General features: G+C 49.6%; 1 protein-coding gene across 1 annotated transcript in view; it reads left to right on the plus strand.

Moving 5' to 3' along the window:
• The window catches only part of PRKCB (protein kinase C beta), a 354,584-nt gene that overhangs the window by 322,799 nt on the left and 16,122 nt on the right, over positions 1 to 15,663 (plus strand). Inside the window, exons 15-17 of the mRNA XM_062180053.1 lie at positions 509 to 589; positions 880 to 987; positions 7,297 to 7,437. Coding sequence (XP_062036037.1) covers positions 509 to 589; positions 880 to 987; positions 7,297 to 7,437 — 330 coding nt within the window. The remainder of the gene's footprint in view (positions 1 to 508; positions 590 to 879; positions 988 to 7,296; positions 7,438 to 15,663) is intronic.

Below are 15,663 nucleotides of genomic sequence, written 5' to 3' on the forward strand. Positions count from 1 at the left end.
TGACCATATGGGATGCTGGCACTGCAAGCAGTGGCTTTACCCTCTGTGCCACAGTGCCAGCCCCACTTCCTGATGTTTCTACTGGGCAGTTCAGAAGTGTGAAGTGTATTTACACTATTGTGTACATGTTACTACTTTTACAACGAATAAGACAGTTTTACTTCTTTAAAATGCCACATTCACTGTTTTGAAATTTTCAAGCAATAACACACCATACCCCTGGCTTCAACAAGGCGATGTGACATCCCCAGGTGTTCCTAGGCACCTCTGTGAAATGTGTCCATCATCCCTGAGTGACTAGGGTATGGAATAGCACAGGTAGATACTGGCCTCCTTCCCATCTGCTCTGAGACGGTGCATCAGAGATGGTGACAGCCACTATAATCTCTCACAGTAAGCAGGTGCCAGGCCAGGGCAGAGCTGTGCCTCCACCACTCCACTTATTGTCAAAGAAGTATGCTCGGATTCTGTCTCCAGCCTCCCTGATCGAATTCTTCCTGTCTTCCAGATAATTGCTTATCAGCCCTATGGGAAGTCCGTGGATTGGTGGGCATTCGGAGTCCTGCTATATGAAATGCTGGCTGGACAGGTAATTGAATTTTAAGTGGTCTGTAAGGAAAGTCCTCTCCCAGCTCCATCCACTAGCTTTCTTTGGAACAAAGTGTCAGCTTGGTTACAGTTTATAAATCTGAACTTCTGTGACTTTCCTGGCCTTGGGGTTATCAAGTCTGTTGGCCATTTTTCCTTGTCAAATGCTTGACAGCCCTCGGCTGTGGCCTCACTGTGAGCCCCAGGGAGCAGGACCTGACAGTTTGGGGTGAGTGGGGGAAGGGTTCAAGCAAGGCTCCTTCTCCTCCCGCCCCATCCTCTGTCCCACAGGCACCCTTTGAAGGGGAGGATGAGGACGAGCTGTTCCAGTCCATCATGGAACACAACGTGGCTTACCCCAAGTCCATGTCCAAGGAAGCCGTGGCCATCTGCAAAGGGGTGAGTAAGCCCTTCAACCTGTGGTGAGGACCACCACATACGGGTCATGCGTAGCCGACAGACACCCTACTGTGGGGAATGAAGACTAAGGAATGAGTGCTTTTTTTTTTTTTAATTTTAATTTGCACAAAAGCACCATTGGGCCCTGCTTGGGACAGGATCTTGCTGCTGGCTGCACTCCAGCTTCTAGCCCTGTGCCAGCAAATGCTTATTGAATGAATAGTGGAGGAAGTATGGAGACTTTGCCCAAGAGCTGGAGTCCACAGAAGGGAGCACAAGAGGTCTTTGGCATCCTTGGACTACCTTGCCTTGCTCTGCTGTATGTGTGTTTGGTTAATACTAACAGTGTATCACTTTTGTTCTAAGAAAATGTCTGGCAGCATTGAGTTTAAAAGGTTCTGTAGATAGGCAAACTCTAATTCGGTGTCCCCAAACCCTTAGTTTCTCCCCACCCCTATTGTACGGGAATAGCTGAACGTGTGTGCACATCTATGCACCTGCAGGGTATGAAAATTGCACCTGTGAAGACAGCAGGGCACACGTTAGGGAGTAAGAGGTGTTTGTTATGTACCTGTACTGGACCAGTACACACTCATCGTGACCTGTGTGAGACTCTGAGTGGCCCCTGCCTTAGAAGCCATCAGAGTAACCTGAAGTGCTTTGTTAGACGGCACAGGTGGGGACAGGTGTTGTGGTGCACTGGCTTAAGACACTGCTTGGGTTGCCCGCATCCCATGTCACAGTGCCTGGAATCAAGTCCTGACTACTCTGTGTTTCCAATCCATCCTATTCATGCACCTGGACAGAAGTGGGTGATGGCCCGAGTGCTTTGGTTCCTGTCACCGTTGTGGGGCACTGGGATGGCGTTCCTGGCTCCTGGAGAGTGAACCAGCAGAGAAACGATCTCTCTGTCTCTCTCTCCCTCTCCCCATGACTCTGCGTTTCAAATAAATACATTTTTCTTAAAAAAAAAGAAAAAGAAAAAAGGAATGCACAGGTCTCAGCCTCACTCCAGAGATTAAGTCTGGGCTTCAGTGTTGTGAAAACATCCCTCTATTGCTCAAAAACCACTGCCTTGCAGCATTTTATCCAAAGTCGTTTTTCAACACTGAGGGGCATGTTAAAGCAACACATGTGACTCCAGAGGATGCAGTCCAAGGATGATGCCATAGGAAAACATCTCCTCTCCCAGAAATTCCTTCAGGAAGCCTTCGCCTGTGCTGTACCACACAGCGGCGCAGGTGCATTCCCAAGGGTAGAGCATGGTGGTGCCTTAGCAGTGTGCTCCCTGTTTAGTATATGGATGCACAAAGCGACTGGTCCTGAGTCCTTGGGTCCTTTGCAAATTAGCCATGCCCCACCAGCCCTGCTCTTCCTCACCCCAGTCCAATGCCACCGGAGCTGGTTGGGGTGACAGGAAGAGCTGGAATACTCAGGCGGGCCAACCTGAGGCTTGACCCAGGTTGTCATAGCTGAGCCAACCTTGTCACATCACCTGAATTCCCACTCTCAGTGACACACCTAAGTGTTGTGTTTCTGCTTCCTAGGCTAAGATGCAAATGTCCCCGGGAGAATCATGTGTGAATTAGTCTCAGTCTCTATCATCTTCAAGTGAATTGGCTGAAACTGTTTTCTTAGAGAGTGTGAGGCAGGAAGAGGAACCTGAACAAGAGTGAGACCCAGGGGTTCATTAGTCACTTGCACAGAGCCCATGGGAAAAAGGGCACAGACCGTGGCTCTGCAGACCCCTGTTGGTGTTTTGCTGGGGGAGGATCAGGAGGTGGTCCTGCACTGAGCTCCAACGTTTGGAGATCAGGAGATGTCCCATAAACTGCTGTGCTGGCCTGTCATTCCTGCACCACCCGTCAGCTGGGTGGGAAGCCACCACCCACTTCAGAGGGACCTCTCCAGGTTGCAGAGACATCTCTCCAGCTCGATTCTGTCTGGATTCAAGTTCCGGTCCAGGCATGATTAGTGCTGTGAACGAGATGATGTTGTTGAACTTTGCCTGATGATTGAGGATCAGCACCACACTCCGCACAGGGATCCTGGAGGATCCTGTGGGTTAATAGCTGCAGGTCACTTATAGCAAAGCCCTGGACTGTGCTTCAGAGCCCCTGGACTATTACTGTGACCATGCCTGTCTCTTTCTCTCTTTCTTTCTTTTTAAAAGATTTATGTATCTATTTGAAAGGTGGAGCTACAGAGAGAGACAGAAAGAGAAATCATCCATTTGCTGGTTCACTCCCCACGTGGCCACAAAGGCCCGGGCTGGGACAACCTGAAGCCAGGAGCCAGGAGCTTCATCTGGTCTCTCATGTGGGTGCAGGGGCCCAAGCACTTGGGCCATTTCCCACTGCTTTTCCAGATGCATTAGCAGGGAGCTGGATTGGAAGTAGAGTGGGCAGGTCTTGAACCAGTGCCCATATGGATGCTGGCATTGCAGGAGGTGACTTTATCCACTATGCTACAGCACCAGTGGCTATTTCTAAGTTGGCACTGCTATATTTTTTAAAGATCTATTTATTTATTTGAAAGAGTTACACAGAGAGAGGAGAGGCGCGGGGGGGGGGGGGGGGTCTTCCATCCGATGGTTCACTCCCCAATTGGCCGCAACAGCTGGAGCTACGTTGATCTAAAGCCAGGAGTTAAGAGCTTCTTCCGGGTCTCCCATGCAGGTGCAGAGGCCCAAGGATTTGTGCCATCTTCTGTTGCTTTCCCAGGCTATAGCAGAGAGCTGGATTGGAAGTGGAGCAGCTGGGTCTTGAACCGGCGCCCATATGGGATGCCGGCACTTCAGGCCAGAGCATTAACCCACTGCACCACAGCACTGGCCACCCCCCCACCTCCCAGCACTGCTATATTAACATGCCAGTCTCCTCTTGGCACTTGAGTTTGTGTGCTAGAAATTGTAAAAGTGGAGGATCTGGGAGCTCAGGAGACCCTTTGCAAATCTTGATCCTTCCACTTCCTTGGTACATGGTCTTGAGCATGTTTCTTTGCCTCTCTGGGCTGTGTTTCTTTATCTGCAAAAATGGAATTCATTACACAGAGTTTTTGAAAATGTTCAATGATGGTATAGAAGACAGATCTCCTTGTTTGGCATTGGCACACAGTAGGTGCTCAATACAGGCTCAGGTCTCTCTTCCCTTTCAGAAGCCCGCCCTGCTTGGCCAGCTGGGGGCTCTAAGTGGGTCATGCAGGAGAGAGGATTTTCCAGGTCAGCTGCATTCAGCTTCAGCTCCAATTAGCACTTTCCCTGGTAGAGCAGTTTCCTATTAATTCAGGACCCATAACCTTCAGGATTAACTGGGATGACTTTCTTACTGTTGGGCTTGGGGACCTCTCTGGGTTGAGTGGGCTGAGTCCAATATGGGCTCTTACTTCAAGATGTATGCTCCGAAGAAGGAGTGATGCTCGCGTGATCAGCCAGATGCTTCCTCCTGAGCAGCGGGCCCCGGGGGATGTGTCGGGGAGGTGATCAGAGGTTGGAACAGTGATTAAATCCAGCTGTCTATCTGGCTCCAGGCACCACAGAGCAGAGTGTGGGAACTGGGCAGAGGTTCCCCATGTGGGCTGGATGTCTCTGCAGGGGCGTCTCTTTGCTGGGCATCCCTCTGCTGAGATGGAGATGGAACGAGACTTCTGCAAATGGCTGTGGTGCGCTTTCTAGATTCATCCTATGAAAGGCCCTTTTTCTACTCTAAAAAAAAAATAGTATAACCTTCCTCAGATTTTCATTCCTTCTTTGAACAAGTTTAAAGCAGACAAGGCTCAAATTGGCCACTCATTAGTGTGAGAACCAGCAGAGACTGAAGATCAGAGTCCCAAAAGCTCTGGGTCAGGTGCATCTGTTCAAAACCCAGCTCTCCTCCCTAGCTGTGTGACCTTAGGTGAATGCCCTAACTTCTCGGGACCTCATCTAGGAAGTAGGGATACACCCTGCATGTGCTGAGCAATGGCTGAGGGGCTTCACATAGGATGTGAAGGCATTACTGATATGACCAGCGTGCTTCCAAATGTTCCTGAAGAATGCAAGGTCTTTGGTCTTGTTATCATACTAACCAACACCTCCTAGCCCTTTCTCTCCTGCCATCCCAATCCTATACCACTGTAAGGACCTGGCTCAGTTTTCCCGCCTTCTATTAACCTTTGTGGACTAAGCCAGGCCACAGACATCCCCAAGAAAACTACATACAATGCATTCTTCCTTTTTGCTTAAAAGCCCAAGTTTGGGGGGCAAGCCAGGGGCCGGATCCAATCACAGCTCTACCTCATATTATCTCTGTGAGCTTTTGTTTCTGCTAACCTCTCTGACCATCAGCCACTGTGTCATTCAATGGGAGAATCACATACCCCGCTTCAGTGAGCTACTGTGACAGGGAAAATCATGTATGTAAGTAAGGAGGCGGCTTAGAACCTAAGTACCCAGTTATTTTGTTCCCAGAAGATGGAAAGTATGTGCTTTTTTTTTTTTTTGACAGGCAGAGTTAGACAGAGAGAGAGAGACAGAGAGAAAGGTCTTCCTTTTCCGTTGGTTCACCCCCCAAATGGCCGCTGCAGCCGGCGCACTGCACCGATCCGAACCAGGAGCCAGGTGCTTCTGGTCTCCCATGCGGGTGCAGGGCCCAAGCACTTGGGCCATCCTCCACTGCCTTCTTGGGCCACAGCAGAGAGCTGGACTGGAAGAGGAGCAACTGGGACAGAACCGGTGCCCCAACCGGGACTAGAACCTGGAGTACTGGCGCCGCAGGTGGAGGATTAGCCTAGTGAGCCGCGGTGCGGCCAGGATGTGCTTTTGAATGTGAGCACAGATTATCTTGTACACAGGAAACAGGCTAAGCTGCAAGTCCAGCAGCATAGGTGGGAAGTTCTGGGCTGATCCTTTTCCCATAGTCAGCAAGTCCTGGGCAAAATATGAGGTTCTGACATCATAGATACCTGGTGACGTCATGGGCTAGCTGGTGACATCATAGATACCCGATGACATCATGGGCTAGCCGGTGACATAAAAAAACTGATGACATCATTGGCTAGCTGATGACATCATAGGCTACCTGGTGTCAACTCGGAGGAGCCTCTTGGATGTGTATATTCCAGCTGCTACTGTTTCCTCTTCTGTGCCCTCTTGTTGGTCTTCCTTTTTAAATTACCAACCCCCTCATTGCCACTCTCTAGACATTGGCTGAAGTCTTGAGAGCAGAGATATTTTTGTGCTACTTGGGATTCACTTTCAAGAGGAAGCCTGGGGGACCAGCATGGTGGTGTAGCAGGTAGAGCTGCCGCCTGCAGTGCTGGCATTCCATATGGGTGCTGCTTCAAATCCCGGCTGCTCCACTTCCAATCCAGCTCTCTGCTGTGGCCTGGGAAAGCAGTAGAAGATGGCCCAAGTCCTTGGGCCCCTGCACCCACATGGGAGACCCAGAAGGAGCTCCTGGCTCCTGGCTTCGGATTGACACAGCTCCAGCCATCGCAGCCATCTGGGGAGTGAACCAGTGGATGGAAGACCTCTCTCTCCACCTCTGCTTTACTGTAACTCTGTCTTTCAAACAAATAAAGAGAGAGAGAGAGAGAGAGAGAGAGAGAGAGAGAGAAGAAGAAGAAGCCTGCTGAGTTTCATCTCAGATCATCCATTTGTCTCGTTTTTCAGCCCTGGCTCAGAGACCCAAAGATGGAGGGTTTCGATAATGAAGTAATTTAACCAGAACACCAAAGAAACCTCGGTGGAGTTTTCGTATAATGTGAAGGAAATGAGCTGGGCTAGGTTTCGACTACTTAATGAGCTTTCAGAAAGTAACTACTTGAACTGTGGGTCCATTTGGCTACTATTTTCTCTTCTACTTTGTCATTTTCACAAATGCTTTACTGAGAAATGCAAACAGTGTCTGAAGGAAGTGGCCTTTGCCTTGGTCGGACTGTAGTTTGCTCATGGTAAGAAATGGGAGTGAAGATATTGAAGCTCTTCTCATCAAAGGCACCGGGAATTGCATAAAACTCATTCATGATCAAAAGCGACCATGTGACATTCTTAACTTGAAGTTCAAGGCCACATTCAGGTGCAACCATATGGTTTGACTTAACCAGAAGGGATCTCTCTCTAGGCTAGGAAGCCATGAGTGTTGTTCCAGGGTTCTTCATGACAATGACTTGGCTAGGAAATTAATGCTGGGATGAAAAGCAAACAACAAAAATCCGTTGAAATTCTTCCTGTGCATTTCTCCCTAATCCATTGGCATCATAATTTCTGAGTGTGTCACATTTCCTCCTTCTGATGTTCATTAAATTAGTCTTCTTTTTTTTGTCTTGCAGCTGATGACCAAGCACCCGGGCAAGCGTCTGGGCTGTGGACCTGAAGGTGAACGTGACATCAAAGACCATGCGTTTTTCCGATACATTGATTGGGAGAAGCTTGAACGCAAAGAAATACAACCTCCCTACAAGCCAAAAGCCGTAAGTAAACTGCTCTGCCTGATTCTCGGGGACACGTACACCCCACGCTGTCCTCCTGCACCCTGTGTATGCTCAGATGTTCTCGCGGGGGTAGCCGATGTGTGCACTTGAACGTCCACAGGCGCTCATGCTGATGGGTACACAAATGGAGACTTCCATGCACACAGCCCAGTCTCTGTGGATATGAGAAAGACGGCTGAGCTCTTGGTTGTATCAATTCAATTATTGTACCTGTCTTAGCTGACAACTTCTTGGGCATGGTTCTTGGGTGAGCAGAGTTCAGAGCCATTTTTGGACTGTGATAAAGAATCTAATTTTGCCCTCATTCTTTCCCTGATTCTGTGTCATTTTCTCTTCCTACTGACATTGAAAAGGTCATGTTGTTTATCTCAACAGTATTTAAATGTAATTCTGAAACATACACTATGTGTGAGTCAGTAAGACAGCGGGCAGTTCGGCAGCCAGCTCCTACCCAAGGCAAAACAGAATGAAGCAGAAGCTGATGTGCCCCTGACCAGAGACTCTCCTGGAGGCTTGGGATTGTAGACATGGCTTTGAGATAACTCATATACCCCAGAAATAAAAGTCTCCCCACCCCCACCCCTATAGTCCTGTGCCCATGGGAGGGTTTCCATCCCTCAAAACTCAGCAGGGCGTGCCAGTCAGCACTAAGAAAGAAGGGTGTGCCCCTGAATTAATCAGAACTGCCGTTCTACTGGGAGGATCTATCTTCCATAAAATGTAATAGAACACAGACCTGGTGGCTTTTTTGGGGGGATTGTAAAACTACCAACCAAGGCTGAAAATTGAACATAAATGTCACCATTTGGACCCAATTTTGCACGGTCTTGGTGTGAAGATGAACAGGAAGATAATGGGAATGACGTTAATACTGTGATTAGTTTCTTGAGCACATACTATGCATCTAAGTGAATCCTCACAACAGCCCCTCAATGCAGGTGTTGTGCTGTGTTACTGAAGAAGAAATGGATGCTCAGAGAGGTTCTGTGCTCTGTCCAAGGTCACCCAAGGTCACCTAGTCAGCGTGGGATGACAGTGAGGATCCAAACCTCAGATGATCCAGTTCCATCCTGGGCCCCCTGAATGCAAGGGCAAAGGGCACATGTAGTTTAGGAAAGTCTCCCCGGTGACACCCACAGCCCCCTACTGCTGCACCTCCCCCCCTGCCCCTCAGATGGATAGAATCACAGCTCTACAGCAGCCTCGCTGGGTCCTGTTTCTCTCTGGATGCCTCCCAGTTGCAACCAGTTATACCCTGTGGCCCTTCTAATTGCTGCAAACTTAGATACCGATATCAAATCCGCCTCGCCAGGGCTGCCACCAGAGCAGCCGTCTCCACAGAGCCTCCTTCAGACACATAGAGATGCCAGCTTCCACTCGAATTGTGTGACTTCCACATCCTGCCCCGCTCTCTCCCAACAGCAGGTCCCATGTGACATCACTTCCGTGTGCCTCTGGTTCTCCCGGTCACCGACATCTGTCTTTAACAACACAGAATCTGGACTGAGCCCAAGGTTCCTCAGAACATAGGAGGCTCCATGAATGTTAAACCATCCATTCCTCTAGGGCTCATGAACTTGGACCAGTCATCCTCTCTGACCTCCTGTTCCATCACCTGTATGGAGTGTCTCTGAGAATCAGTTCCACATCAGAGGGTCACTGTGACCCAGAGAGACTCTGCAGGTACCTGCCACCTCACCAGCACTCTGGGCAAGGTGGTCATTATTTCTGTTAGTGGTGTCATCCTTTAATTAACGTCTCCAGTGCAGGGCCTTTGAGGAGCACAACAGAGCCGAGTCTTAATGATACAATTCCCGAAGATAATATCCGTGTGTACACGGATTTGGGAGGGACCCTGCATTTGGGAGAGACCCTGCAGGTCCCAGGCAGTAATGCCATTGTATTAGACCATTTGGGAAAAATCTAAAGTAACCTGCAAGAGAAAAGTGGGTTCCTCCTTCAGGAAGCTGGCGACTTGGGGGTGGGACACACAACAACTCATTTGATTTTTGTGGGGCTGTTGATGAGGTCTCAAAATATAGGCCACCCCTGCTCATCATTTGGCCACGGGGAAGATGTCAGTGTTTCCATTCCCACCCAAACTGCACCCAGTAGTTATCTGGGGCTCGCGCGAGAGCTATAGAGTGTGGTTGCCAGACCTGCAATATCAACAATACTTGGGAAGTATACCAGAGTCCCATCCCCACCTCCAGATGGGTGGGACCCAATGTTCTGTGTTTCACAAGCCCTCCAAGTGGCTTGATGCACACTCCTGGTTGAGAATCATGACTGTGGAGTGTAGCGTTGAGAACTGAGACTGCGAAGCTAGGCAGAGGCCTGGGAAGGCAGCAGGAAGAATGAACTCTTTAGAGGGAAGACACTGGTTCTCTTCCCGGTTTGAGTGCGAGGTGGTGGCTTTCTGGGTAGATGACAGGCTCAGATGGCTACACAGGCCAAGCCAATCACATGAAGGAAGGGAGCAGGTCGGTTGGAGAGAAGAGAGAGAGAGGTCAGAGGCCATGGAAAGCAGATGAGCGATAGACAAGCCCTGGCTGGTGTTGCTCTCCAAAGGGCTGCCCTGCAGGTGCAGGCTCAGCGTGGCTCCATCTAAATGGTTTTCATGAGAAGTTGGAACTCGGGATTTTTAGGTGAAATGCCCTGACTTTCCAATATACCAGCAACAAAGTTTTGAACACCAAACACAATTAAGGGTAAATAAAGCCCATCCGTGTGCCGTAGGTGGCCCATCGACTGTCCATTTGTAACCCCTGGCGTCGTGACAAATTGGAGTCAGGATGACTTCACCTGTTCCTTCTAGCAGTGGTTATCACCAAGCAGAGCCCATTCTGACTTCTCCCTGCTGAGTGTTAATGACTATAAGTGGTCCAGCCCTGTGTCCGGCTCATAGACGTGGTTCAGAGAAAGGCAGCTGTCGTGTCATTGGTACTGTGAGGATGACAATGTCTAGTAATTACCAACAAGACCCTTCAACGGCTCTCATTTGATAGGATTTCTAGCTGACCCATGTCCTAAATTTGATGATGACATTTAAACTAGTGCAGCTGGACTGGGCTGTGCAAGTCAAGATGCTTAGCCGCCAGCTCTAAGGGGGAGCCATTCCTGCTCTTGACCTCCTGAGGCTGAATGAGAATCCTGTGGCCCCTTGGTGGCTGCATTCCAGATCCTCTTGTAGATACCCAAGTCTGCAGATGCTTACGTCCCTTATATAAAATGTGTGTAGCATGTATACATCCTCCAGCATACTTGAAATCACCTCTCGATTACTTAGCACCCAGTACAGCGAAATGCCATGTAAGTAGTTGTCATCTTGTGTTGTTTAGGGAATAATGACCACACACTCCCCCTCAAATCCGTGTCTGTTCAAAGCAGGTGCAGTTTGTTTTCTGATTATTGTTGCTCTGTGGTTGATTGAACTTGTCTGAATAATGGCTGCACCACCCACCCACTTGCCACCTCCATTCATACACCTTGTACGTTGCAAATGCAGGTCTAAGAGCTTCTCCTTCCACCCCCAGGGTTTTCTGTTTCCCATTCCCTACTCCTTCCTATCCATCGACCACTTCCTACGGACCTTGGTGGGTGTGTGCAGAGTCCCCTGTGCCTTGTGGGATATGAAAAGGCAAGCGTGTATCTGTCAGTGGTCCTGATCCCTGTGTGCTATTAAATAGAGTGCAGCAAGAAAAAAAACAAGGGGCAATAATAGAGGATTATAGTCAAACACCAGTGAAGGGTGCTATTATTGGAGATTCATTAAAATCACTTTAAATAAGGTTTTCGATTGTTCTCAGTGCCATCTTTTATTGTGGCAAGGACCTATTTGCAGTGTATTACTTGAAATTGTTCTGAAATACATTAGCTTGAGTGTATCGTTGCACAGTACAAGAGTCCTTTTTTTTTTCAAATGTGCAGCAAGTTGTGTCACTCTCTTGCTTCAGCCCTGCCCACCACAGCTCTCTGATGCCCCAGGATAATATCCATTGTTCCTCAGTACGTGTGGCTTTTGAGGTCTTCCAAGGCCAGGCCTGTGTTTCCTCCCCAGCTTTGGCTCCTGACTCCAAGAGCCAGCATTCCCAGGCTTCTTTCAATTCCTCTGACATGCAGCTTTCTCTTCCCATGCTGGCTTGGTCCGTGCAGAGCTGGCTGTCTGGGCCTGGGATGTCCAGAGCTCTCTCCCATGCTCCCCAGCATCCAAGTTCCTGGTGCCTCCGCCTTTCCCTGTACCAAATCAGTATCACATCACCTTCTCCAAGAAGCTTTTCTTGATTCCTGAGTAGGGACTCACTGCCGCTCTATCAACAAACTCATTGCATGTTGTTATAATTTCTTGTTCAATGTCACGTTTGTTTTCTGCACTGGACTATAAAATTGTCCCATTTTCTGTGTCCAGTCCCAGTGCCTAGCAAAAGATTGAGCACATAATAGATGCTTAAATTTAAAAATATATATATTTATTTTATTTATTTGAAAGAGTTACAGAGAGGAGAGAGAAACAGAGAGAGAGAGAGAGACAGAGAGAGACAGAGAGAGAGAGAGAAATCTTCCATCTGCTGGTTCACTCTCCAGATGGTTGCAGGGGCCAGGGCTGGGCCAGGCTGAAGCCAGGAGCCAGGAGCTTCTTCCACATCTCCCTCGTGGGTTACAATGGCCCACACACTTGGACCATCTTCTGCTGCTTTTCCCAGGCCATTAGCAAGGAGCTGGATCAGAAGGGGAGCATTTAGCACATGAACTGGTGCCCACATGGGGTGCTGGCATCACAGGCAGCAGCTTAACCTGCTGGGCCACAACATTGGGCTCTCAAAATTTCTTATTGGTGAATGAGTAAGTGAAGGGCTACAAAACTGGGCACTGCAATGCACTGTGCTATGAAACGTAAGGAATTCTTTAGGGCTAGAAGTTAAGAGTGCAGGATGTTTTTCGTATGTACAGCAGGGTGTCTCAAATAAATTGGTTGTTGTGTAAGTTGCTACTCTATTTATAAAGAGCTATAATTTGGCCGCTGAGCTGCAAACTGTCATGGCATCGTTTGATTGTGCCGTGTGCACTGGTGAAAGACCTGAGGGTGCGTTGCATGGGATTGTTAGCCTTTGGAGTGGAGAAGACTGCAAATCCCTTGCAGTCTCTCCTTGCAGGGGCCAGTGCCGTGCTGTGGGGGCCGTGACATAACCTTAGCAGAGCATTTTAAAGTTCTGCGTGCACACATCACTCACCTGGGTACCTGGTTAAAATGCTGATTCTGATTCCACCCACTTCGGGTGGGGCCAGAGAGCCCATATTTCTCCCAAGTTCCCAAGCAGTAGGATGCTAATGGACCTCGGAACCCACTCTGCGTAGCAGGGGCTAGAACATGGTGCTGTAGGGTGCAGCAGGCCCAGAAGCTGAACAGAGAACGGAAGAGTCTGTTACAGTCAATGTAGCAGGTGGAGTATGTCGGTCCTGGGCAGCGTGATGAGGCCTGCTGTGGGGGTAGACATGGAGAAGGTTAAGTACAAATGTTCTGGAGAAACGTGGCTCAGGGCACACGGAAGGCTGTGTGGGTCTCTGTGTGCCGGGAGGGAGGCAGTAGTTTGTGCACTGAGAGGAGAGTCCAAGGTTGAGTGTGTGGTGGAACAGTGAGTTGGGAAAAGTGTGTGCTGGTTCCACCCCTTGCCAGATGTTGGGTCATCTATTCAGCAGGTCCTGGGGACACAGCAATAAAATAAATAGAAATAGCAATGAAATCATAGAAATGCTGGCCTTCACGGAACTTATATTCTAGAAAGGGCAGGCAGATAATAAGCCTAAAGACAAGTGAAGTGTGCAGAGTGTTAGGAGCTGATGAGCCTGAGAGAGGAAGCTAAAGGGCAGATGGAGATTGGGAGGGCCAGGTGAGGGCAAAGTCAGTTCTAAGTGGAGTGGTGGGAAATCTTCCCCAAGAAAGTAGCATTTCCGCAAATCTGGGAAGAAAGGCAGGAAGAGGGAAACCGGGTATATACCTGGGAATGTGGGGAGTGGTTTGGGTGGTAGTAGCAGATGCAAAGGCCCTGGGGCATGAGCTTACGTGGCATGTTTATGGGAGGAGAAAGAGTCCAGTTGGCTGAGCTCAAGAGGGTGAGGGAGAGAGAGTAATAGGAGACTCTGGATCTTTGGTGTCCACTTCAACTTATGAGCAGAGAGACAGAGACAGAGAGAGAGTCAGAGAGACAGAGAACATGGCCTGACTTTGGGTTGTTTTTTTTTTTTTTTTGACAGGCAGAGTTAGAGAGAGAGAGAGAGACAGACAGAAAGGTCTTCCTTCCGTTGGTTCACCCCCCAAAGTGGCCACTACGGCTGCGCGGTGCGCCGATCTGAAGCCAGGAGCCAGGTGCTTCCTCCTGGTCTCCCATGCGGGTGCAGGGCCCAAGCACTTGGGCCATCCTCCACTGCCTTCCTGGGCCACAGCAGAGAGCTGGACTGGAAGAGGAGCAACCAGGACAGAATCCAGCACCCCAATCGGGACTAGAACCTGGGGTACCGCCACCGCAGGTGGAGGATTAGCCTAGTGAGCCACGGTGCCGGCTGACTTTGGGGTTTAAAGTACCACTGCTGACTGCTCTAGGAGCTAAGGTGCAATCAGGATCAGTTATGTGACTCTTAAGTGATCCAAGCAAGAAGCAGGAGGAACTTGGGCAGGCTGGAGATGTTTGAGAGCCTGAGGTTGTGCTCCCCCGTTCCTGGCCCCTTGTTGGCACTCAGTAATTGCCCTCACGGACATGAAGAAAATGCTTAACTCAAGTCCCTTGGACTTCCTGCATAGTTGCTCCTCAAGTAGAAAACACGGTAGCCCTGGGTGTGGTCCTGGTGAAGTGGGAGGAGCTGATGAAGCCAGTGGTCGGAAAAGCTGCTGTAGCCCACAGTGCTGGCTGGGAGGGCATCCCTCCAGCAGGTCATAGCTGTGCCATGAGTTGACCAAGGGGCCTTCAAAAAGTTCAAGGGCAGTATGTGTTATGCATCACTATGCATGGAGTTCATCTTTTAATTCCATTTTCCATGAACTCTCTGAAGTCCCTCCAACTTCCTCTGGTCAAGGTACAGGACATGGTGGTCTAGGGGATCTAGGGGCTGGAGGTGGTGGGAAGGAAGTAGCCTTGGGTCCGGGTGATCCAGCTCAGAATAGTGTTCTCCTGGAGGAGAGGGTGCATTGAGGCAACACCGTGGGTGAACACGTAGGGCAGAATTTGTAGCACATGGTGCTGTCATGCCCAAGATGTGCAAGCATATGATGCTCAAACTGAAACATCTGATTGAGATTTTGAGGGCCTTCATGCATGATCACGAATGGCCCTGGAAGTCCTGTCGCCCGTCCTCTGAGAGGCTCCAGCAGGGTCCGTGATACCTGATGCAAGGTTCACACCTGTTGCAAGGCTAAGGGTGGAGACAGGAAGGAGCATGCGCCCAGGGCTCAAGCCTCCACCCCTTGGATCGGCCTCCCCAGCTCACAGCATCAAAACAGCAAGGAAGCTGAAGAGGGAGAGAAACGTGAGTTGATCACAAGGAGGTCCTGTTCCCTTACCTCGCAGGGAGTTAAGCTGGGAGGGTGTGTGTGTGTGTGTGTGTGTGTGTAGCGAGCTGCCCACCGGAGACTGTGGCTCTGCTGGGCTTCCGAAATATGGACAATCTGTTTATCATGTGTTCCTGACAATGATTAATCGGATGGACAATTGTTCTAAAATCGGGCCATCTGATCATCGATTCTCTCTGGGCAGGAGTTGAGAGATATAGCTAAACATGGCAGGGAGCTTAGTAGAGAAGAAACTTGTGTCTCAAATCAGAGTACCCAGGTTCCAGACCCGGCTCTGTCTCCTGACTCAGGGGTCCTGCTAATGCAGACCCTGGGAGGCAGCAGTGAGGGCTCGAGTAATTGGATCCCTGCCACCCATAACGGAGACCTGGATTGAGTTCCTGGCTCCCAGCTTCAGCCCCAGCCCAGTCCCAGCCATGGTGGGCATTTAGAGAGGGAACCAGTGGACATGGCCTCTTTCTCCTATCTTCTATCTGTGTCTCTGTCTCTCAGATAAATAAAAATGTTTAAAAAGAAGAAGAGCCCCCTTCCCTACCTGCCCGCATTGCCTCATAGGCAATCATGCAGTCCCATGAAAACCCGATTTGCATTCTTCCTCCATTCTGCCGTGGGGTTCAGAACTCACCGCCGCCAACCCCCTACTG

This window comes from Lepus europaeus, chromosome 21 (genome assembly GCF_033115175.1).
Source record: "Lepus europaeus isolate LE1 chromosome 21, mLepTim1.pri, whole genome shotgun sequence".
Taxonomy (NCBI): Eukaryota; Metazoa; Chordata; class Mammalia; order Lagomorpha; family Leporidae; genus Lepus; species Lepus europaeus.